At 43.3% G+C, this 26,451-nt stretch overlaps 1 protein-coding gene across 1 annotated transcript in view; it reads left to right on the plus strand.

Annotated features, from left to right (window-relative positions):
• The window catches only part of LOC144696813 (tryptophan 5-hydroxylase 2-like), a 49,641-nt gene that overhangs the window by 18,995 nt on the left and 4,195 nt on the right, over positions 1-26,451 (plus strand). The window contains exons 8-10 of the mRNA XM_078568560.1: positions 4,175-4,301; positions 12,157-12,252; positions 12,343-12,476. Of these exons, the coding sequence (XP_078424686.1) occupies positions 4,175-4,301; positions 12,157-12,252; positions 12,343-12,476 (357 nt within the window). The remainder of the gene's footprint in view (positions 1-4,174; positions 4,302-12,156; positions 12,253-12,342; positions 12,477-26,451) is intronic.

The following is a 26,451-nucleotide window of genomic DNA, read 5'->3' on the forward strand; positions in this document are numbered from 1 at the left end:
ACTTGTCTATGTCCTCTTGAAGTTCCACATCATCCTCGCAGTTTACAACACTCCTAAGCTTCGTATCATCCGCAAACTTTGAAATTGTCCCCTGCACACCAAGATCTAGATCATTAATATATATCAGGAAAAGCAAGGGCCCCAATACTGACCCTGGGGAACTCCACTACAAGCCTTCCTCCAGCCCAAAAAATATCAATTGACCATTACTCTCTGCTTCATATTTTTCAGTCAATTTTGTATCCATGTTGCTGCTGTCCCTTTTATTCCATGAGCAATAACTTTTCTGACAAGTCTGTTGTGTGGCACTGTGTCAAAAGCCTTTTGGAAGTCCATGTACACCACATCAACAACATTATCCTCATCAGCCTTTTCTGTTACCTCTTCAAAAAGCTCCAGCAAGTTAGTTAAACATGATTTCCCCTTTAGAAATCCATGCTGGCTTTTCCTTATCAACTCATATTTTTACATGTGACTACTAATTCTATCCTGAATAATTGTTTCTAGAATCTTGCCCACCACTGAAGTTAAACTAATTGGTCTCTAATTGCTGGGCTTATCCTTACAACCTTTTTTGAACAAGGGCGTAATGTTTGCAATTCTCCAATCCTCTGGCACCACCCCTGAGTCTGGGGAAGACTGAAAGATTATGGCCAGGGCCTGTGCAATTTCTACTCTCACTTCCTTCAATATCCTTGGATGCATCTTGTTCGGTCCCGGTGCCTTGTCAACTTTAAGTACGAACAGTCTATTCAACACTCCCTCCTTGTCAATTTTGAACCCTTCTAGTGACAGAGTTTCCTTGTCTGTCACCATGGCCTGGGTAGCATCTACCTCCTTGGTAAAGATGGATGCAAAGTTTAATTTCGGATTTAATACCTCAGCCATGGCCCCTTTGTCCATGTGTAAATTCCCTTTTGGGTCACTAATCGGCCCTACTCCACCTTTTACCTTCCTTTTATTCTTTATATGCCTATAGAAGACTTTGGGATTCCCCTTTATTTTGGCTGCCAGTCTTTTCTCATAATCCCTCTTTGCGTCTCTAATATGTTTTTTCACTTCCCCTCTGAACCTTCTGTATTCCTCTTGGTTCTCAATTGTATTTTCTACTTGTCATAAGTGCACGTTTTCTTCTTTATCTTAATTTCAATCTCCTTTTTCATCCAGGGAGCTCTGGATTTGTTTGTCCTACCTTTCTCTTTCGGTGGAATATACCTTGACTGTGCCCGAACCATTCTTTTTTCAGCTTCAGTTCAGCATTGTTCAGCTACAGCTTTCTCCTGCCAATCTTTCATTCCAGTCTATCTGGCCCAGCTCTGTTCCTGCCCCATCGAAGTCAGCTCTTGTCCAGTTGAAGGGCCTCTCAGTGACACCAGCATCCATGGATGCAGAGTTAGCCTTGTCCTCCTAATAGCTGTTCCCAACCAACTCCCCACCGCCAGTTGTTTCTCTTCTACCTGAAAATGTGACAATTCAAGATCTGTGCATTTTCTTGGGTGCTTTTTGCCCCAGCATTGCCCAGGCCTAGGAGCAGCAGTTCACAGGACATGGCATTGACAGAAAAAGGAGGGGATTTATGTACGTTGCCCTGTAGCAGCATGTCAGGCCATTGGGACACCCTCCGTGGAGGCACCCAGACAACAGTCGCATCCTGCCTCATTAACATGGCTGTGGTGGACCGGCGTCACCCAGCACAGGTTTCTCAGGAGTGTGGCAGAGATCCTGGGCTGATGCAAGCTGCTGAGGCAGCCCTCTGTAGAAAAGGTGATCGCAAAAGGCTGGAGTCTTGCAATGTGGTTTTACTACAGTACCACTGAGCACCTCCGACTCACTGATGCAAATTTATACCCCTGGGCACTCATTGGCAATGTTGGTTTTAAGTCAGTTTTACTGTGGCGTGTTACTAATGACGTTGAATTACATGGAATTTACAGCACAGAAACAGGCCATTTGGCCCATCTAGTCCATGCAGTTGCTTATGCACCACATCATCCTGGGCTTTTTCCCAGTTTACTTCATGTCACCCTTACTGACATAACCTTCTTTTCCTTCTCCCTCGTGTATTTATCTAGCTTCCCCATAAATGCATCTATGCTATTTACCTCAATTACTTCTTGTGATAGCATGTTCTGTATTCCAATTATCCTCTGGGGTAAAGACATTTCTTCTGAGCTCCTATTGGATTTATCAGTGACTATCTTATTTTTATGATTCTTAAAAGCCCCAAAAGTGAAAGCATCATTTTTACGTGTGTCCTATCAGACCCTTTCATAATCTCAAAAGCCTCTGTCAGGTCACCCATTAGCCTTCTCCTTTCTAGAGAAAAGCTCCCCAGACTTTACAGTTTCTTCTGATAGTTCTAACCTTTTGTGCGAAGAATGGTCAGTTGCATTAGGAACAATGGAATAAAATGGCAGAGAAAAATAACACTTATCTGCCTGTAGGCATTTCCAACAATCGATTCTTTCACTTTTTCATATCCATGACGCTGCATGTGGAGAGGATGCAGATCCAAGTTATACTAAGCCCAAGGCGCTGAAATTTTCCTGTAATCACATCTCTTCAGAACACCGCTGCTAAATATATATTACTTACATTTAAATGTCTACAGGCCGTGGGCATTAACTGGAGATTAACTTGAGCCCCTGTAAGTAGACAGAGACTAAAACTGTGATGGTTGGGGTTAGGAGGTGCATGCTTGTAACGTGTAACTCTGTCAATAAATATAAAAGTGTGTGAGGATTGGCTTCAGCTCTATCCTTCACCCAGTTAGCTTTCTGCAGTAGAACAGCTGCAAACTGAGGCTTTGCAGTGTCTTCAGTTGTCAAGGATACCTCGCTATCATAACATTGGCTTAATGCAGAAAGGATTTAGTCCAGACTTGTGCGGTAGGCTTCTACCTATGGTGGCACTCTAGCTAGATTATAAGGAGATTATCCTCTTTCCCTGACCAAACATGAGGATCTTTAGTTTGAGGAGACACGCAACAGCTCTTTTCATTAAGTAACGAAACTTAAAAGCAGATCTAATAGAAATATTCAAAATTGTTGCAGTTCTTGATTAAATAAATTGAGAAAAACTATTTGCACTGGTCAGTGAGTAACACGAGACTATCACCAAAAGATCTTTCAGAAATTGTGATGGAAACAGAAATTACAACAGCTTTTAAAATGAAAGTGGATAAGTATTTGAGCAAAAACATTCAAGGCAGGGTATTGGGACTAAGTGGGTATCTGCTTTATAGAGCCAGTGCAGGCATGATGGGCTGAACGGCCTCCTTCTTCACTGTAAAATTCTATGATTGAGATAACGGAGTTGCAGCCACAAAATGGACGAGTTGATGTCCACGTGGATCAAGTGATACAGACAACATTTAGATCTTTGACCCAGGGAATGACATAATCCAGGAGTTGCCAACGCTTTGATCGAGGATGCCCCCATGTGGTTTTGTATTTGTTCTTCTGGAGAGGATTCAGGTAGTACATACTTTTCCCCTTACATGCTGAATCCAGCGTACCTGCCTCAACCACCAACAGCCCCTATGCTCCCATGATCAGACATCCACTCTCCTGAGCCGCCTTCTAATTCCCTCCCAAGGCTTGCAATCTCCCCAAGGCGCCTGCACCCACCCTGCTGAGGCCTCTCAGCCCTCAGGTCACCCATTTGGACCTGCACCTCCCTGTCACCGGGGTTATGGGGGTGAATGCCCATCCCCCAGGGCTCAAACCTCCCTTACTCTGTGGCCCCTCATCCCGTGTTACTCGCCTGTCAATCATGCTGCCATCCAGGTGGGCAGCCTGTCAGCGACATCAATACAGGACGGTGGAGTTAAAACACCAGATGGTGAGCTTCTCCAACTTCCAACTTTCCTGTACGCTCCTGGAGCCCCTGCTCCATATGGGTCAAAAGATTAACTCTCCCAAAGACCCCAGAGCCAAAGGGACAGTATTTAACTGTGTTCTGTCTTTTAGCCATTTCCACCTAAAAAGCTACATAAATTAATCTTATTACGTGTATAAGGTTAGAATTGAGCACTGTATTTCCTAACTTTCTGGACATGTCACTATGTATAAAGTGTATGTGGATGTGCGCATGTATCTGGTGATGCCTATGTACAAGTTAATTTAGTTTTTAGGTGCACAATACAATTCTCTTTTCAATATGTGTTTTTCAGGGATACATGCCATGAACTGCTGGGACATGTACCTCTTCTGGCAGACCCAAGTTTTGCACAGTTTTCACAAGAGCTAGGCCTTGTCTCTCTTGCTGCGACAGACGAAGATGTTCAGAAGTTAGCCACTGTAAGTTGCCTCTTGTCTGGAATTTCTTACACTTATGATTGAGCAGTTCAACCATATATTCACATGTCTATCTGTTCAGAGCCTGCGCCATCTCAAGCCCATTGTTCCCACTTTTCCAAGAATAATTGCTCAACATTCTCTTTGATTTGTTGATTGTTTGCCTCGGGTATAATGAGTGTTGAATCTATTGTCAGCGCCGGATGACTTTCAGCTTCTCCCTAAGTCAGTTCAGCAGCATTCATTGTGGTAGTATGGCCATCGTATGTCTGTATTGAATTGAATTGAATTTTTTCTCTTTGTAATGTGGTCTTGCTTCCATTCCTGTGCCATCTCTCCCTGTGACCACCAACGCTTTATACATTTCTCAGGTATAGAAGAGAAATGCACTCCACACAAATGTTGTGTTATTATAAACTATATAATACCTTTAGCTTATTTACTGTACCAGACACAAGGCACCAATCGCTCAAAGGGGATTTGGTAAACATGTTCTGGGTTCATTTATTAAGACTAGGCACATGAGAACAATACGCACAGATATAAAGCTTGAAGGCACCAGAGCTGTGTGTGTGTGCTCTGCTCAAAGCAAAAGTGAAACTAAGACTGGATCACGTGACATGTTTCCCTTCTAGTGATGTCGTGCTGCTATCCCTTAAAGGTATATTACAACATGCCCCTTTCTTTCTAAAGACACTTTCCTCCCTTCCAAAGAAATATAACTATTTACAATACATGTTCATGTTTAGTTACCATTACATAAAGGTATAGAACTGATGAATATATAAGTCTCTAAAGCGTTGGGGTAATCTGCTGGTACACCCAGATCCTGTGATAGTAGCCGTGTCTGGAGGTTTGATTAATGGCTCACAGTGATCTGTGGGACTGTCATTCTTGGATGTTGTTCCTGGCTGCATTTGAGATCTTGTCCTAGATGCGATAGTACTGTACGGTGATTGAGGAGCTGGAATGGATCCGATTTGTCCTTCTTCTGTAATACCTGGGATGAGCGTTGCCGTAGCTGCTTTCACACACTTTTCCGAAGATCCGCCCACAAAGACAAGTTGTGGCGCCGCGGGAACGCACCATGGATTAATGGCGTCCGCTCTTTATTCAATTTACTGTTCAGCAACTCCTGAAGCCGCCCATTTTAATCGCAACCTTCTCTCGCCCAATGTTTACAACAGTCTTTTCTGTCTTACTCTCCCTCTCCTGCTATCGATCTGGCCCACGCCCTGGCCACTCGCCTTTCCTGACTGAGCTAACCGGGTGCTGGTACGCCCATGGCGCTGTCCCACTCACGGGACTCTGCAATCCCACCGTGAGGGACCTGTCTGCTTACCGGCTCTTTACATGAGACCGGCCCAGTGCTGTGTCTCCAAAGCTTTTCCTCGCCGTCACCTCGTTGCGTTTTCAACACTCTCCGATGCTGCGACTATGTTGCCGCCTGGCAAAAAACACCAAGGGCAGAGTTTTACGTCCTGCGGGCGGGTGCATGCCCGACCTGATCGGGCACAAAATTGCGCGAGATGACATTGGGTGAGAGTCCCGATGTTGTTGCACACTTACACGATATTTCACTTGGCGGGCGCGCCCGCTGACAATTAAGCAGGCAAGTAAGCCCATTAACAGCGCAATTGTCTGTGATGTTTCGTGGTTGGCGGATCAGCCCTTTCATCAAAACCTCATCCAAGTGCGGGATTAAATTTCCATTAGGCTATAAAATAAAAAATAAATATCTGGGGACCAAATTTTTATGAGGTATGCTTTCAGGTGCTTGATTGTGCTGCATGGGAACTTTTTGCAGATTTTTTTACAGCTTTATTTCGTTATTTGTGGGTCCACAGCTCCCTGAGGCATCTGTCTGCCTTCAAGGAGCTCACTCGCAGCGCTCACCCACGCCCATGGTGTGACGTTGTCACCAGCCCTCTTCCCACCCTCACCCCGGCAGCGCCGAGGCTTTCAGTGAAATCGCGGCTGGGGGCCAATCGAGGTCGGTGGTCTGTTTCCTGGCCGCTCAAGGGCCCGTGAATTGCGCTTGCCGGTGACCAAAAAATTCAGGCCTGAAGGTCTTCCTATGCCATGTAGCACAATCTAAGGCTGCTCACCATGTCGGACCTGTACTTAAGCTTGCTGGCGCCTGCCTTACCACTGCTGATCATCATGTGTGTTATTATAATGATATAATACCTTGGGCTTATTTACGATACAAGGCACCAATTGCTCACAGAGGATTGGGTAAACACATTGTGGGTTTATTTATTAAGACTAGGCACATGATGTCATGCCGATACCCCTTAAAGGCATATTACAACAGCAAATAGAACACAGGTCAATGATGGGGTTGCAAGGAACTGAAGTATAGAGGAAGACAGCTGAGTTTACAGACAAAATGCCCTGAATGTGCACTTGGTTATCCAAGGGGTTCATGGACTGAAGGCCAGGGGCTTGGAGGTATTGATAGGAGCAGAAGAGCAAGGCCTCAATGGGTCAGTTGGAGGAAACTTTGGCTCATCCTGGTCCTGGTATCTGTTATGGACAGAAGGGGGTTGAATTTACCCAGCCATGATTTCCCTTCTCACCATCCGTCCGTAAACTTAAATGTGTTTTAATTTTGACTTCCCCGGCGTATTTTTCCAAGTCCCCCAATTTTGGTGTAATCCAATTTCTATTAATAACCCCACAGCAAACTCGAAATGGGGTGAAATCAAAGGGTTAGTTTGTTTGCACATACTCAAATACGGCAGGTGAGTGTTGCTGTGTAGCCCCCAGTACATTCATACAAGAAAACAGGAATAGAGATAGACAGAGCTGCAGGGCAATGACCATGGAGAAAATAAGAATTATTGTTTCACATGAGTGCAGAGTCCAGAATCAAAAGTCCAATGGTGTATTCCTTCACAGAGGTCAGCAGGCTGAAACTGATTCTAGGTAATCCACTTCTCCAGTAGCAATGATTACCACAATGAGAAGGGCACGTAGAGATGAATTAGTCTTGTAGGTGCTGGTACAGAAGTTCAGAAGTTCCTGTAGAAACAGTGTAGACAGGGACCAGGCAGTCAATTCTGGACAGAGCCCTTTTTCTGAGCTGCTGCTTGGTTGACGGAAGATGGGAGTCTGAGCTTTGCAGCTCCACAAGACAATATTGCAGGTTCCAGCAGTTTGGTGGGGGTGGGGGGGTCATGTGACTCCCACCTCTCCACTTTGCCTTGGACAAACGATGTACATTCCTTAGACAGGATGCATGAGATTGGTAATATTTCAATCATTAAAAATTTCAAAAGAGGTTTCGGGGTCCTTTGTCCTCACAAATTGGTCATCTATGTTAGCCTTAGAGATGGCCTTTGTACAATTCCCTTGGATTTGACCTCTTCAGGCACAGGGATCATTAGCGTCTCTTTAGAGATAATGAAGTATCCGTGTCTTGGAATGACAGAACGTTCTTTTTGTTTGAGTCATGGCCAACAGTGACTTCAGCTATTTTAAAGCCTTTAAAAAGATTTTATAAATTATCCATGATGCTCACTCCATCTATCTATCTATCTATCTATCTATCTATCTATCTATCTATCTATCTATCTATCTATCTATCTATCTATCTATCTATCTATCTATCTATCTATCTGTCTGTCTGTCTGTCTGTCTGGCTGTCTGGCTGTCTGTCTGTCTGTCTGTCTGTCTGTCTGTCTGTCTATCTATCTATCTAATCTATATCTATTTATCTATCTATCTATATATGTATATAATAAAAATATAGAGTGAGGTCTTAACAACCTGACATATCAGGCAGGCAATTTTGATGGTATGGCAAAAATATTTGGGTCAATAGAGTAAGCAACAAGGTAGAATTTGGTATTGTCAGCATACATGACACAGAGTGGATATAGCTTTCCATAGTATCTAACAGTTATATGCCTGGCTTGAAAGCCTACCAAAATGATCACCTCTGTACTACTCAAGGCTGCGCTTTTGTTTTCTGCTAATCTTTTTCCTACACTTCAGATATTTTCGGCTACCACCACCTCTATTCATCATTTAGTGATTTTCTTTACCCGGTGAAGGACATTTGCCAATAAAACTTTGAAATGCATCACCATGAGGTGTCCTAAGTTCAAACGAGGCTGACTTTTCTTTCTCCCACTGTGCACGTTTGAGATGGTGTTTTAGTGTATGAGAAGTTTATTTACTTTTTTTTCTTATTCCTTCACCGGATGTAGGCGGTGCTGGCTAGGCCAGTAATTATTGCCCTTTCCTAGTTGCCCTTGAGAAGGTGGTGAGCTGCCTTTTTGAACCGCTGCAGTCCATGTGGTGTAGGTACACCCACAGTGCTGTTAGGGAGGGAGTTCCAGGATTTTGATCCAGCGGCAGTGAACGAACGGCAATACATTTTCAAGTCAGGATGGTATGTGTGACTTGGAGGGGAACTTCCAGGTGGTTATGTTCCATGTGTCTGCTGCCCTTGTCCTTCTAGATGGCAGTGTTTGTGGGTTTGAAAGGTGATGTCCAAGCAGTCCCGGTGTGTTGCTGCAGGGCATATTTTAGATGGTACACACTGCTGACACTGTGCATTGGTGGTGGAGGGAGTGAGTGTTTGAGGTGCTGCCCGGGGTATAGATCAAGCGGCTGTTTTGTCTTGGATGGCGAGAGTTGTTGGAGCTACACTCATCCAGGCAAGTGGAGAGTATTCCCTCACACTTCTGTCATGTGCCTTGTAGATGGTTGACAGGCATTGCGGAGGTGAGTTACTGACCACAGAAAACCCTGCCTTTGACCTGATCTTGCAGCTCCTGTCATAACAAGGTTTAACTACATATAATGCACAGATGTACTATTCACTAATTTGGGAAGCCCACTTTTATCAGTCAATTTAAAAGTGAGCTGAAGCAATTTGTTTTGAGTTAATACATCCCACGTAATGTAATAGATGTGACACTTACTGAATTGCAAAAAATATTTCTGATGTTGCATCCTTGTCTATAATTGATTATGTCATTCAGTCTAGGTGGAATGCATGCTAGGATAATGAGGGAAGTAAGGGTGAAAATTGTGGCGGGACAGGCCCCAAGAGCCCAATCTTCTATCGATACAGAGGTGGTGTCAAAGAACTGGAGGATTGCAAAAGTTGCACTTTTGTATAAATCTGGCCATTACAGGCCAGTCAGTTTAACATCACTCACTGGCTGGGAAGCTTTGAGAAGCAGTAAACTGGGAGAAAGTTAACAGCCACTTGGACAGGCATGAACCAATAAAGTCAGCCTGGATTTGTTGTTGAGGTAACAGAGAAGGTGGATGAGAGCCATGCAGTTGATGTGTACATAAACTTTGAAAAGATATCTGCCAAGCACCGTATATTAAGCTAGTTAGTAAAATTTCAACCCGCTGCAATAAATGGGACAGGAGCAGCGTGGATACAAAATGGGCAAAGGCATAGAAAACAGTTGTGGTGAATAGTTGTTTCCCAGAGTGAAGGGAGTTCTGATGAGTGGTCATTGACCTGAATATTGAGCCTGTTTCTCTCTCCACAGATGAATATATCCAACATTTTCTGGCTTTATTTCAGGTTTCCAGCATCCTCAGTATTCCATGGTGGTATTCCCCAGGTTTCAGTACTAGGACCACTGCTGCTTTGATATGCATTAATGACTTTGCCTGGAGTGGGTTGGCGGGGGGTGGGGGGGAGGGGGCGGCGGGTGTGGTGGTGGGGGATGGGTACAGAAATTTGCAGATGACACAATATTTGGGAGTGTAGTGACAGACTTGAAGAGGATGTAGGTTTGTGGAATGGGTGCATACATGGAGATGAAATTCAATGCAGAAAAGTGAGAGGTTATATATTTTGGTAGGATGATTGAGGAGAGGTAAATGATACAATTCTAAAGGGAGTTCAAGAGGAGAGAAATTTGGGGATGCTCATGCACAATTAATAGAAGGTGGCAAGACAGGTTAGCAAAGCAGTTAATGAAACGTATGGGTTCCTGGGCTTTATAAATTGAGGCATAAAGTACAAAAACCAGGAAACCTATACAAAACACTAGTTGGGCCCCAGCTGGAGTATTGTATCCAATTCTGGCCACCACCAATTAGAAAGAGTATCAAAGGCTTTGGAGAAGGTGCAGAAGAGATTTACTTGAATGGTTCCGGGAATGACAGGTTACAGTTAGGTGGAGAGACCGGAGAAGCTGAGGTTAGGAGGAGATTTGATAGAGGTGTTTACAATGGTGAAGGGTTTGGATCGAGTAAATAAAAAGGATCAATAACCAGAGGGCACAGATTTAAGGTGATTGGCAGGAGAAACAGAGACGACATGTGGAAAAACCTTTCCACACAGCAAGTGGTTAAGATTTGGAATGCTCTGTCTGATGGGAAGGTGGAGGGTTATTCAATAGTGGTCTTCAAAAAGGGAATTGGATAAATACTTGAAGTAGAAAAATTACAGCTCTATGAGGAAAAAGCAGGGAAGGGGAACGAACTGCTTTTCGAAAGAGCCAGTGAACCAAGTGGCCTCTTTCTGTATCATTCTATGATTCTATGACTTGACATTATCAGTACAGTGTGTATGATTTCTGAAAAAAAGAATCACGTTGAAGCCTTTCATCTTGCACTCATCAGGATACTTTGCAAGAATACCGAATGAATAATGTGGTATATGAATTTCAGTGCCAGTGTGATGCTAGGTATGTAGGCCGTACGTCTCAAAGACTGGCAGATTGTATCAAACACCACGTCCATAGCCGCTGTTCGCAACTGGCAAGGTACAGACCATACCCAACCTGCCCATGGTTGCAAACACTAAACACAGTGTGATTTCACGACTGGACAGCATTTGCTAAATAATCCTCAGTGTGCTAAGATTTATGCTGACAACTAATTTAAGATTGTCAGTCAGGCTTGCAGTGTGGTGCATTTGTGTGTATTGGAAGCTACATATATTAATACACAGGGCCCTGCTCTTTGCAAACAAAAAGAATACGTACACATATTACACCTCTTTCAGCTAAAGAAAATAAGTGACAGCCATTCGCTGACTCATTCCTTAGGGCAATGCCTTGACCAATCAGCTCAAGGTTTAAATTTTAAACAATGCTTGGCAGTTAACTGTCAGTCACTGGTGCATTTGCCATGGCAACACCTCCACCAATCAGAGTCCACTTGCCAACCAATCAGCACTCTCTTCTCATACAATATAAATTACTGTTTTCCCCATTTATTGGTATTGCAAAATGTCCTGATGAGTGCAAGACAAAAAGCTTCAACATTTCTCTTTTTTCAGCAATACTTAAGTTCCATACCAGCAAATGACTACCATTATGATTGTTACATTGTTGCTATTTTTAAGAACCATAATCAAAAATGAATTGTAACTTTAATATGCCATGACTAAATTAATTGGTTTAGTGACAATCTCTTTATAACAGCATTTTTTAATATTGTCCTTGATAACCCGTGTCTGAACAAACTGACTTGTTCTAGCTATTTCGGTCTGATTTGGCTGCGTTTGTGAACCTGCTTGATTTTATAAGAAATTGGTAATTATCACGGTTAGCGATCAACAGATTCAATTCTGGTGATTCATAGCTAGTTGGTGACAGAGAGAGTGTGGTTGCCACAGTTACTGTTACCTAGCACTGGGATAGATGATGTACTTCACAATGTCCAGTTGCTTAAGTTGCCACAAGAGCCTGCATTTCAAACTATTTACTTGTCATGTCATGCAGTACTTAAAAAAAAAAATCCAGCAAATTACTCATTAGTTGCTTGAAGTACTACCGAATGCAGGAGCCACTTTTTGGTGATTTAGCAGGAAATGTAAGCAGTCCTAGTAATCGATAATTTATGTGTCACTCATGTCACCCTGCAGTGCTACTTCTTCACAGTGGAGTTTGGGCTCTGTAAGCAAGAGGGACAACTGCGTGCTTACGGTGCAGGACTTCTGTCTTCGATTGGTGAACTAAAGGCAAGAAATGATTTTTCGATGTTTTCCTACTTATGCGCTTGTTGTCAATAATCGAGTGATTTCTGTTTGACTTGTAACTGTCTCTCACAGCACGCACTGTCGGACAAAGCGATTGTGAAACCATTTGACCCAAAGACAACCTGCACGCAGGAATGCCTCATCACCACCTTCCAGGAAGCTTATTTTCTGTCAGAAAGTTTTGAGGAGGCCAAAGTCAAAATGAGGCAAGTAATTTTTTTCCTTCTAAAATCGAGAACCGACTGTTGGTGATATTAGCAGACGAATGCTCAACACCATGGTATTGCATGGTATTTTCTTTTAGATATTCATGGAGGTATAAACTAAACTGATCAATGCCTGCATTAGACTAGCAATAGCAGGGATATCAACTGAACCTGTTAAACATTTGTCTGCTAAAACAGACCCCAATGCTTATAGCCGATGACTTGGTGTGAACACGGTTTGCCTGCTATAAGAATCGAACGGTAAAATTGGTATAAAGTGAACAAGGGTGAAAGCGACTGCAACATAAGTCTGAGAGAATATATTGGAGTGATGAACATGAAGTTAATTAGCAGCTAAATTTTATTCACTGTCTGCAAAATCACAACGATGATAATTACAGTTAGATTCACTACTGCCTGAAATATCCAGTGTCCTTAACATGTTGTAAGCAGTGCCTTTGTAATCGATTGCTATGATAGTGGAAAATGCTTAGCACCAAGTGCCTGATTTAGTTGGTTGCCCTTAATAACTGCGCATGATGTAAGTGTCACCTGTGAACAATTTCTAGCTGACATCTCTTTTGTTTCTTGAATCTATTAGCTATTCTTTAGGTAGATAATCAAGCTGTCCATGGCATTAAGTGGGATACAGGCTGAGTAAGCTAGCCTTTCTGTTGTTCTTTGTCGCACTTTAAAGGGGCTTATCTTCACACAAAACAAGAGTTTCAAAAATCGTTGCCCCTCATTTGTTTACAAATCTGCAACGCAATTGCACAATTGGACTGAAAATGACTTTACATGATCTCATCACAATGAAGATTGCCAAGCGTTTTTTGTGAAAGAAGTAAAATGACATTTGTGTTTTTTTTAAAATATAGTTTGAAGAGATGCTAGATAAGCCACATTCTGGGTATAGCTGCTGGACTTTTCTCAGTAGGTCTTGTAAAGAAAGGAAATGATGTCAGGACTCCCTGCGGAGCGCTTCAGAGGCTGCCAATTATGACTAAAAAGGAAAAGCTGCGAATGTTAGAAATTTGAACTCAAAACAGAAAATGGTAGAAATGCACCAACATTCGCTGCTTCTATGTGGCCTGGGGAAAAATAACTGTTTGGGGAATTGTGACTGGGAGGGTACAGGTATCTCTGGGGGAAAGTTCATTTCTTGAATGGTATTTCTGATTAATAGGAAGAGTGGGCAGCACATTCTGTGCATCGTGTTTTCTTTTTTGGTTATGTTTTGAGATTTTTGATCATTTTTCCCCTCACTGGTAGGATTTGGGATGGAGATATGCTTAAGTATTGTGTTTGAAAACAAAGCGAATTTGCACAAGCTTAGAAGAAACTGAGTAGAGATCTCAAAGGTGAAGCCAGACAAGCCAATTTGTCACAGCCTATCAACTATTTCAAAAGGATACAGTGTGGGCCTATGGTCTCACCTAGGCCCCCTTGCCTGAATGGTTCCATTCTTTCGAGAATAGCAAGACATGTCTCTTTAAACTCACCCGTAGGGGCAAGAGATGTAGCTAGTTTTATTTTATTGAAAGATCTACTGGTGGATAATCGAACAGGGAGGAAGCTGAGTACCACTAACATCCCCTTTCTGGGAATGCAGAGAAAAGGACAACGGAAAACATAGGCAGTCAGGTGTTAAACAAGAGACTGAGGCATGGACAAGGAGCCCAGAGATGGAAGCTAAGGTTCAGGTAAGTTTTTCCAATTAGAAGTTGTCTCGAAAGAAAGATATTGCAATAACAAGGGAGTCCGCCCACAAAAAGGACAGACAATGTGATTTATTATTTTCCTCTCATTTTTCAAGGAGTGAAGTGAGATTGAGTAAGATAAGGAGAAGTTGCTTTGGCTGTTTCTCCATATGTTCACTTGTTGTCTTTAAAATAAAGCAGTTTAGCTAACCTCGGAGCTGAACAGAGGCAGTCGGGAGTTGGGCGCGGCATAAATAGAGCCCGGGGATTGGAGCGCGGCCTTTCCTACCCTGGAACTGAACAGAGGCAGTCGGGCGCCAGGAGCAGCATAAATAGAGCCCAGGGATTAGAGTGCGGCCTTTCCTAGCTGGGAGGTGAACAGAGGCAGTCGGGAGTTGGGAGCGACATAAATAGAGCCCGGGGATTGGACTGCGGCCTTTCCTATCTGGGAGCTGAACAGAAGCAGTTGGGAGCAGCATTTCAGCTGCTGAAGAAACTGAGTTAAAAAAACCCAACAGTGACATCATGGGAATCTAGTAAATTGATTAGTAAGTGCTTGCTATGAGGGACAGTGTGTTAATCGACAGCTTAGGACAAAAGAGTTAAGGTAGATCTATAAATAAAAAGAACTAAAGCTAAAATAAAATTAAAATAAATATAAAATAAAAGTTAAATTAAATGTTAAATAACATAATGAAAACAAATACACAAAATACATACCACTGCAATTAAGAACTGTAAAACCTTTAGTTTTATTTGTGGGTGGTACTAGCAATTAGTAAGGACAGTAAATTGCAGTATACATAGGAATTATTCCAAATTAATTAAGAAAGTAACTAAATAACATACGCAACTATGGTGGGACAGGTGTTATGTTGCAGCTGTGGAATGTGGGAGCTCTTGGATGCCAAGGTGATCCAGGATAAACACATCTGCGGGAAGTGTAAGCAGCTAAAGGAATTCCGGATCAGGATTATTGATCTGGAAGCTGAACTGCAGACACTGCACAACATAAGGGAGTGGGGAGAAATACATGGGCACCTTGTTCCAGAAGATGGTCATACCTCTTAGATTATGGTCGACTGTTTTGATCAGCAGTGAGAGACAGGAGGATGTGACCATGACTGAGGCAGATAAAGGGGCTGATCAGACAGGAGTGGAGGTACAATTGTCAAACAGGTTTGAGGTGCTCAAAACACATGTGGATGAAAGTGAAGTCTGCAAGGTGGATGAACAGGCTAGCCATGGCACCATGGTACAGGAAGCCGTTCAAGTGAGGGCAGCAAATAGGAATGTAGTGGCAGTAGGGGACAGTATAGTGAGGGGGATTTATACTGTTCTATGCAGCAAAGAGCGAGATTCCAGATGGCTGTGTTGCCTGCCCAGTGCCAGGGTTCAGGACATCTGCTCAGGGCCGGAGAGGAGCTTGGAGCAGGAGGGGAAGGGCCCCATTGTCGTGGTCCATGCGGGTACTAATGACATAGGTAGAACTAGGAAAGAAGTTCTGCACAGTCAGTATGGGGAGCTGGGCATAAAACTAAGAAGCAAAACCTCAAAGTTAATAATCTCTGGATTATTACCCGAGCCATATACAAATTGGCATAGGGCAAATAAGATTACAGAGATGAATGCATGGCTCAAAGATTGGTGTGGGAGAAGTGGGTTCTGGTTTGTGGGGCACTGACATCAGTACTAGAAAGTGGGGGCTGTACCATTGGGATGGCCTACACCTGAACCAGTGTTCTCACAAGCCACTTAAGCCAGGGAGATAGAGAGGACTTTAAGCTAAACAAGGGGCAGGGGGGCATGTGGGTGAGGGATCAATCTTGGGTAGATGTTGCAAATCATGGGGTAGAGTCAAAGCAGGAGACCAAAGTAGTAATATGGGAAATGAGGGTCAGAGAATAGCAGGAAGGAAAAGAGAGATAAAACCAAAGAATGCACCAACAGCCAAGACTACAAGATAGCAAAAAGGCAAAACTAAAGGCTCTGTATCTGAATGCGTGTAGCATTCATAACAAAGTGAATGAATTGATAGTGCAGATTAAAGTAAATAAATATGATCTGATAGCCATTTCAGAGATGTGGCTGCAGGATGAGAAGGACTGGGTCCTGAGTATTGAGGGGTATATGACATTTAAGAAGAATAGGAAGCTAGGTAAAGGTGGAGTGGCAGTGCTGTTAATCAAAGATAGCATTTGTGCAATAGTTGGAGTTGACTTTGGTTCAGGAGATTAGGGTGCAGAATCGGTTTGGCTGGAGATGGGGAATAGTAGGGGAATGAAGTCACTAAGTGGGAGTGGTCTACAGGCTCCCTAACAGTAACCACAATGTAGGGCAAAGTATACAAGAAAAAGTATTGAGTGCTTGTGATAAAGGGATGACAATAATCATGGGTTATTTTAATCTACACATAAACTGGAAAAATCAGATTGGCAGTAGTAGCCTGGATGAGGACTTCATAGAATGCTTTCGAGACAGTTTCTTAGAGCAGCACGCTCTGGAACCAACCAGAGAGCAGGCTATATTCAACTTGGTATTGGGTAATATTTAATTAATGGATTAATTAATGACCTCAGAGTAAAGGCACCCCTAGGTAGCAGTGACCACAATATGATTGAATTTTACATTCAGTTTGAAAGAGAAAAGTGTGGGTCTAAGACTAGTATTTTAAATTTAAATAAGGGCAACTATGTGGGCATGAAAGCTGAACTAGTTGAAGCGAAGTGGGATATTAGGCTAGAGCATAGATCAATAGAGAAGCAGTGGCAGACATTTATGGGGATATTTCAGAATATTCAGAATAAATATATTCCTTCTATAAAGAAATATTCTAAGGGAAGGACCCACCATCTGTGGTTAACTAAAGAACTTAAGGAAATCATCAAACTTAAGGAAAAAGCATATAAATGCGCAAAAATGAATGACAGGTTAGATGATTGGTCAGAATATAAAGAACAGTCGAGAATGACTAAAAGGTTAATCAGGAGAAAGAAATTAGAGTATGAGAGGAAGCCAGCTAGAAATGTAAAAACAGATAGCAAGAGCTTCTTCAGGCATTTAAAAAGGAAAAGAGTAAGTAAAGTGAGTGTTGGTCCTCTAGAGAGTGAGAATGGGGAATTAATAGTAGACAATAAGGAAAAGGCGGATGAAATGAACAAATATTTTGCTTCTGTCTTCACTATAGAGGATAAAAAGACATTTCAATAATAGCTGTAAATCAGGATGTGAAAGGGAGAGGGGAACTGGGTGAAATTACAATGACTAGGGAAGCCTTACAAAGCAAACTGATGGAGCTGTGGGCTGACAAATCTCTGGGCCCAGATGGACTTCATCCTAGGGCCTTAAAAGAGGTGGCTAATGAGGTCGTAGACACATTGATGTTAATTTTCCAAATATCGCTAGATTCTGGAAAGGTCCCATCAGACTGGAAAGCAGCAAATATAACCCCTCTATTCAAGAAGGGAGGGAGGCAGAAAACAAAAACTATAATAAAATAAAAGCAAAACACTGCGGATGCTAGAAATCTGAAACAAAAACAAAAATAGCTGGAAAAACTCAGCTGGTCTGACAGCATCTGTGGAGCGGAACACAGTTAACGTTTTGAGTCCGTATGACTCTTCATCAAGAAACTATAAGCCAGTTAGCTTGACCTCTGTCGTGGAGAAGGTGCTAGAATTAATCATTAAGGACGTTATAGCTGGGCACTTAGAAAATCTCAAGGTAATTGGGAAGAGTCAGCATGGTTTTGTGAAAGGGAAATCATGTCTAACCAATTTATTGGAGTTCTTTGAAGGAGTAACTTGCACCATGGATGAAGGGGAGCCTGTAGATGTGCTGTACTTGGATTTCCAGAAGGCATTTGATAAGGTGCCACATCAAAGGTTAGTGTGGAAAATAAAAGCTCACTGTGTAGGGAGCAACATATTAGCGTGGATAGAAGATTGGCTGGCTGGGAGAAAACAGATAGTATGCATAAATAGGTCACTTTCTGATTGGCAGGATGTGAAGAGTGGAGTCCCGCAGGGGTCTGCGCTGGGGTCGCAACTTTTTACAGTTTATATCAATGACTTAGATGAGGGGAGTTAAGGCATGGTAGATTTGCAGATGACACAAAGATAGGTAGGAAGTATGTTGTGAAGAGGACATAAGGAGGTTGAGACTGGTATAGATAGGTTGAGTGAGAGGGCAAAAATCTGACAGATGGAGTACAATGTGGGAAAATGTGAAGTTGTTCACTTTGGCAGGAAGAATAAAAAAGCAGAGTTAAATGGAGAACGACTGCAGAATTCTGAGGTGCAGAGGGATCTAGGTGTTATCATGCTTGAGTCACAAAAAGTTAGTATGCAGGTACAGCAAATGATTAAGAAGGCTAATGGAATGATATACTTGAATAAAAAAGTAAGGATATTATGCTTCAGTTGTATTAATGAGACCACATCTCGAATACATTGTGCAGTTTTGGTCTCCTTATTTAATGAAGGGTGTTAATGCATTAGAGGTGGTGCAGAGGAGGTTTAATAGATTGATACCTGGAATGAATGGGTTGTCTTATGAGGATAGGTTAGACAGACTGGGCTTGTTTCCACAGGAGTTAGAAGAGTGAGAGGTGGCTTGATTAAAGTATATTAGACCTGAACAGTCTTGACAAGGTGGATACAGAAATGATGTTTCCTCTTGTGATGTCACCCTCTTGGGTGAGTCCAGAACTAGGGGGCACTGCTTTAAAATTAGGGGGCACCCTTTTAGGACAGAGGTGAGGAAAAATTTTTTTCTCTCAGAGAGTTGTGTGACTTTGGAACTCCACCTCAAAAGACGATGGAGATGGGGGTCATTGAATATCTTTAAGACAGAGGTAGGTAGACACTTGTTAGGCAAGGGAATCAAAGGTTATTGGGAGTAGGTGGAAGTTTGGAATTAATAATACAAACAGATCAGCCATGATCTTATTGAATGGCGGAGCAGACTCAATGGGCTGAATGGTCTCCTGCTGCTCCTATTTCATATGTTCATATGCTAGTTTCAGTTTATCTTCAGAATTCATTGGAGAACCTCAGTAGAGGACAATTGTGAAAGACATGGGATTGGATTTTCATGGAGTCAGGATGTCTCTGGAACTACTTAAAAATGGCAGGCGGAACCCGATTCTGGAATTCCGCTCCATTTCCAGTGTCGGCAATTTTTGTCGGCACAGGATAAGGATGTGGGTAGCAAGCCCGCACCTTGCACGTCCGAACTGGCTGGCTTCATTTCGGTGGTAGGCAACTCCTAAGCCCTTTGCAATTTTCCTGAAGTTGGTCAGCTTCTCCATTACTCACGGTTCATGACCACTCGGAGGAATGATAAACCATAGTCTGGAACGGGAATCATTTGAAAGGTAAGTTCAAAAAGTCTTAGCTATGCCTCTCAGCCACTCCTCATGGCCCCTCATACCCTCCATGCCAACTGAATGCCAACTCATGTCCTCAGCCACTCTCCATGATCCTAAAAAGATGGCAGGTTCCACCAGTCCTCATTATGCATGCTTGGCTGAGAATCCAAACCAGTGACAGCATGAGATCAGCAGGGATTCTCTTTTGATAAGCGGAGTGAATTGTTGACTTTAAGTGGTTATAATATGTTGTTCTTTCTGTGATCTCTTTTGTCAATGTCTCAATGTTTATTTGGGCAAGATTGTGAAGTGTTTGAAGACTCTGTTATTAATACATTAATGGGCTGTCTGATTAATATTTTTATAGGGTTGTTGGAAAAGCAGCTTTTCAAATAACATTTCTGAATGGGTATTTTTTCTCAGCAGTTCCACACTTGCCATTGTTAATATATGGCCCATAGTTTATTTACATAGTGCATATTGGGTGAATAGGCATGAGGTGGTATTGAGTTGGCATGGAGAGTATGAGGGGCGATGGAGAGTGGCTGCTGCATGAGTTTGCATTGAGTTGGCATATAGTGTATGGGGGAGGCTATGGAGAATGGCTGGTACAAGAGTTTGCATTGAGCTGGCATGGGAGGGCCATGGGTAGTGTAGAGGGCCTAATTGCTTTTATTAGAACTGTGACCAAGCCTCAGAGAACTATAGTAGGCCTTCTAACCAGCTCACCTCACCACTCGCCTGACTGTGGCTGCCTAGGATCTGCTTCCGATGTTGGAGGCCTGACTCCATCCTGCACCTGCCTCCTTGGCACACAGTTCAGGGTCCTTTACACCAAGGCAGGTCAATGTGTCTGGAAATTTCCCGACTCAAGCTACCTGCCTCTATAGCTAAAATCTGGCCCATGAGATCCAGCTCAGATCCTGCAACTGATGCATTGGGAGGAAATTTTGCAGGGCTTTATGTCATTTCCAGGGATTTCTGCATTTCTTCCACTCATTTTACGCAAATGAGTGGGAGATCCGGTGCAGGAATTCATCCTTTCATGGAAGAACATTAGACTCAAGCTACCTTTCTGTGGAAATTCAAAGTTGCAGCAGCACAATCCAAAAGACCCAACAGCTTTCAACATCATCGCAACAAGCAACCAGAGTCACCAGCTATACCACTCATTACAACTTGCTCCTTCAGTCATCCAAAGGCCATTCTGTACTGTTTCCCTGTCCCTTGATATCTGTTTCATGTCCACTGAACAACATACACCGTACATTATCAATGTGAGACTATGGATAGATGTTTCAACTTTGACAGGGTGCAAAACAAGCAATACTAGATTGGCAGCTCATTACACATCCTCCCCCATTTTCCTCTTAATTGACTTCAAAGGTATTTGTTTTGTAAATGTTGGCCATTGAAGTAGTTAAAAAAATTAGATTATGCATAGTAAGAACGGTAGCAGAATATTGCTTAGCTTAGACAAAGATCAGGATCAACATAGATTTATTCCAAACTACAGAATAAACAGAAGCCTTGTTTTTTCTTCACTGGCTGAGTATCACTGGCAAGGTCAGCATTTGTTGCCCATCCTAATTTCCCATGAGAAGGTGATGGTGAGCTGCCTTCTTGAACTGATGCAGTCCATATGATGTAGGTAACCCCACATCATTGTTAGGGAGGGAGTTCCAGGATTTTGACCCATTGATGATGAAGGAATGATCATATATTTCCAAGTTAGGATGGTGTGAGACTTGGATGGGAACTTGCAGGTGGCGATGGTGGTCCCATGCGCCTGCTGCCATTGTTCATCTAGGGGGTAGAAGTCAATGGTTTCTGTCAAGTCAAGCTTCTGCTGAAGGGGCCTTGGCGAATTGCTGCAGTGTGTCTTGTAGATGGTACACACTGCAGCCACAATGTGCCAGTGGTGGAGGGAGTGAATGTATAAGGTGTTGGATGGGGTACGGATTAAGTGGTCTGCTTTATTCTGGATTTGTGTCGAGCTTCTTGAGCTGCACTCATCCAGGTAAGTGGAGAGTATTCCATTACACTCCTGACATGTGCCTTGTAGATGGTGGACAGGAGCTGAGTAGTCACCACAGAATTCCGAACCTCTGAATTACTATTGCAGCCACAGTGTTTACATGGCTGGTCCAGTTAAGCTTCTGATCAATCATATTTGTGTGGTCTGAATGCTGTTTTCCATTCATCAGCCCAAGCTTGAATGTTGTTTAGGTCTTGTTGCATGTGGTCATGGACTGGGTCAGTATTTAAGGAATTGAAAATTGTGTTGAACATTGTGTAATTATCAGCGAGCATCTCTATTCTGACCTTATGATGGAGGGAATGTTATTGATGAAGTAGTTGATGACGGTTGGGCTTTGGACACTACCTTAAAGTACTCCTGCAGTGATGCCTTGGGACTGAGGTGATTGGCCTCCAACAACCACAAGCATCTCTCTTTGTGTTAGGTATGACTTCACTCAGTGGAGAGTTTTCCCTTTGATTCCCACTGACTTCAATTTTGCTAGAGCTCCTTGACTTCACTTAGACAAATGCTGCTTTAATGTCAAGGGCAGTTGCTCTCATCTTACCTCTGGAGTTCAGCTTCTTTGTCCATGTTTGGGCCAAGTCTGTAATGAGCTCTGGAGCTGAGTGTCCCTGGCTGAACTCAAACTGAACACTGGTAAGCAGGTTGTTATTGAGTAAATGCAGTTTGATAACACTGCCAACGACACCTCCCATCACTTTGCTGATGATCAAGAGTAGGCTAATGGGGTGGTAATTAGCTGGATTGGATTTGTCCTGCTTTTTTTGAACAGGACATACCTGGGCAATTTTTCATGTTGTTGGGTAAATGCCGGTACCGTGGCTGTACTGGAACACTTTGCCCAAGCACTATTGCTGGGATATTGTCAGGGCCCATAGCTTTTGCTGTATCCAGTGTCTTCAGCCATATTTTGATATTACATGGAGTGAATCGATTTCTCTGAAGACTGGCATCTGTGGAGGAGGCCGTGTTATAGTTTCACCAGGTTGACACCTCATTTTTAGGTGTGTCTGGTGCTGCTCCTGGCATGTCCTCCTGCACTCTTCATTGAACCAGGGTTGACCCCCTGGCTTGATGATAATGGTAGAGTGGGTGATATGCCGGACCATAAGATTACAGATTGTGATTGTTTACAATTCTGCTGCTGCTGCTGATGGTCCACAGCGCCTCATGGATGTCCAGTTTTGAGTTGCTCTGTGGTTGGAGTCATACCTAACACAAAGGAAGTTGGTTGTGGTTGTTGGAGGCCAATCGTCTCAGTCCCAAGGCATCACTGCAGGAATACCTTAAGGTAGTGTCCAAGGCCCAACCATCATCAACTGCTTCATCAATAACATTCCCTCCATCATAAGGTCAGAAATAGAGATGTTCGCTGATAATTGCACAATGTTCAACACAATTTGCAATTCCTTAAATACTGACACAGTACATGACCACATTTGCTCTGAATCAATCAATCCCATTTTCCATGGTGGTAATGCCACACAACATGATGAAGGGTATCCTCAGTGATGGGACTTAGTCTCCGCTGTGCAGTAGTCACTTTTACCAATGCTGTCATGGACAGTTGCATCTGCAACAGTAGATTGGTGAGGACGAGATCAAGTAGGTTTTTCCCTCTTATTGGTTCTCTCGCCACCTGTTCCAGTCTGGGGATAGGTCCTTCAGGATGTGGCCAGCTGGGTCAGTAGTGATGCTACCGAGCCACTCTTGGTGATAGACATTGAAGCCCCCTATCCTTGCTACCCTCAGTAATTCTTCCAACTGGTGTTCAACATGGACATGCACTGATTCATCAGCTGAGGGAGGATGGTAGGTGGTAATCAGTAGGAGTTTTCTCTACCCACATTTGACCTGATGCCATGAGACTTCATGGGGTCCGGAATCAATGTTGAGGACTCCCAGGGACACTCCACTCCCCCTCCACTATGACAGTATACCACTGTGTCACCTCCTCTGCTGGCCCTGTCCTACCGGTGGGATAGGACATAGAACATACCCAGGGATGGTGATGGAGGTATCTGGGACATTGGTTGTTAGGTATGGTTTGGTGAGTATGACTACGTGAGGCCGTCCTGATCAGCCTGTGCTTCTCTGCCAATTTTGGGCACAATCCTCCCCCCCCAATGTTAGTGAGGAGGACTTTGCAGGGGGTTGGCAGGGCAGGATGTGTCTTTGTCACTTCTGGTGTCTAGGTCGATGCCGGGCGGTCGGTCTTATTTTCTTTATATGTTAGCAAATTTGTAAGGTTATGAAGATGAATGAGAAAGGAACGATACTGCACTTGAAATTTGGATTCAGCATGGCCCACACTCTTCATGCTTTCAGGCCCCACTGTGTTCAGGTTGGCTTGTGCCTGTTGACTGCGTGGATTCAGTAAGGGGGAACCTCCTCTGTTCCTGGTCTTATTTCTCCTGTTAGAAATAGCTTTGTCTTGCAAGCATAGAAGTCTTTCTGAGATGTTAGAAATTTGAAGAGCACCTAAACGAATGACTATCTGCATCCCAGTTTATGGGTGAGTAAGTTAACATGCATTATGCAGGATAATGGTCTGGTAGGTTAACTTTGAGGGATTATCTTTGCAAATGGCAATAATTGTTCCCCTTTACAGTGGCAGTAATGAATTGTGTCCTATCCCAGTATGGGCCTGATTGTGAAGTTTCCAAAGAATTCTTTTGAGAAGGCTTAGCACGAAACCTCAAATAGGATGAGAGGAAAGCTCAGTTAGGTGTTAGTGACCTGCATACTTCGTTAACAACTTAAGTGCAGTAGTCACTAGCTTTACCTTGGCAGTTAAATGTTTCAGTTAATTTCTCTCATATCTTTTAGATGTTTGTTATTATCAGTACTCTGGTGGACACTTCCTGCCTAAAGTGGAAGAAAGACTTGCATTTCTAAGGCACTTTTCATGACCACTGGGTGTCTCAACCATTGGAGTACTTTCGATGTGTGGTCATTGTAGTTATGTGCCTATGGTAGAGAAGGTGCTTTGGGATAGTAAGGGAAACCCTCCTTTGTTTTACTTCTCCCAGTAGCATCCCCAAAGCTGACTCTGAAAATTGAGATGAAGTTCCGCTGTCAGGCCAGAATTTTTAAGTTAATTTTATAGGATTATTCCTATTCCTCGCACGATCACCACCACCCTCATCCCCCATCCCCCACCCCTGGTCGAAAACTTGGTCAGCACCTAGCTAACTTTAAAATGGGCTGCCCCGCAGTGATAATACGCTGGGAACAGCCTTAAAACGATAAGAGTGGGACTTTTGCCCCTCAGGCACTGGAAGTCCTGCCCTCGAGAACTGATTGGCTGAGTAGCCCCAGCAGTGCCAGAAAAATGTAGTGGCCGTTGTTGGGACTACAAGGAGTCCCAAGAAGACAAAAGATGGATACTGGATTTCAGGGTGAGTGTGGGGATTTTGTCTGGGGAAGGTTCAGGGACCTGAGTGGCAGAGGAACAGGGAGGAGGCTGGAGGGGGCTGAGGGGGGGTGTGGGGGGAGTGCAATGTCAGTCTTGAGAGATTGCAGGAGAAGCACAAAGTGGGGCTACCATCTTGGAGTGCGGTACTCCTGATGGACACATGGGACTCCCCAAAGGAGGTACCACTTTCTTTCCTGCCTTTTAGCATGATTTGTTAAAGTTCTGGGCTGGTCACCTCCCTTTCCTTCCCCTGCTCAACGCATTATGGCAGCAGAGGTGGAATGAGGTCCTATAAATATGGCCTTTAATTGGCGACTGAATGCATCAACAAGGGTGGGTGGGCTGCCTGATGCCTTACCCACCCCCATAATTTGGAGGACAGCTCAGGGGTGGGCAGGGAGGCTGTGTGCTGGTCACCCGCTTTATTTCACGTGCCCCCCTCCACTGCCTTCAAATACATTTGATAATCAGCTGAGATAAGATTTAAATTAATAAAATGTCTGATCTTCCTTTGTCGTATAGAGCAATTTCAAGCAATTTTCCACCCATATTTATGAAACGAGAGAACAATGTTGCATAATGGTAGACGCGGTGTTTGCTTGACACAGCTTTGCATGTTGGGAGCATGCATCAGGAATTCGGACCATTCATAAGTGGAAAATCCTGTGGGCTGCTTTGTCTTTCAGGCTAGAATTTCTGTTAGGCCTCCCCAGAACTTAAATACCAGGCATGCAGAATGTATGTGTAATCTATCTGTGTATTTGCAATGGTCTGATGAACAGCTATGAGATTACGCTGTTTAGCATAGCAATACATAATTATGTGTACTTTGGAAAGGACCATAGTGTTCCCAAACCTTTTCAATATGTCAACACCATAATAATCGGATGGTTTGCTGGGCTATTTTTAAATCAGTGAAACTTGCTGTTGCATTAAGCACTAATGTGCTACTATTCCTTTGAAAATAGTGACAAGTTTACTGAGTCCCTCTCTTGCCCCTGTAAACAATAATTAAAATGGTTGCCTCAGGTCACAGAAGGATAGGATTTAAATGCTGTGGTTGTAAAGGGTACATCATGCCATATAAAGCGGTGGAGGTATTGAGTATTTTTAAGCTAAAGGTAGATAGATTCTTTACTAACAATTGGAATTCAATGGTTATCGGGGGTAGGTGGGAATGTGGAGTTGGGGCCACTCATCAGCCATGCTCTTATTGAATGGTGGAGCAGGCTCAAGGGTCCGAATAGCCTGCTCCTGCTCCTAATTCATATCTTTGTATGTTTGAATGTTCGTATTAATTTTTTGAAGAGGTGACAAAAATAGTGGATGTTATTTATGTGGGCTCCCAGAAAGTATTCGATAAAGTCCCTCAAGAGAGGGGCTGTTAGCCCAAGTTGAAGGCAAATTATTGATATGGTTAGGAAATTGGTTGAGTGGCAGGA

Source organism: Cetorhinus maximus, chromosome 22 (assembly GCF_964194155.1).
Source record: "Cetorhinus maximus chromosome 22, sCetMax3.hap1.1, whole genome shotgun sequence".
NCBI lineage: Eukaryota > Metazoa > Chordata > Chondrichthyes > Lamniformes > Cetorhinidae > Cetorhinus > Cetorhinus maximus.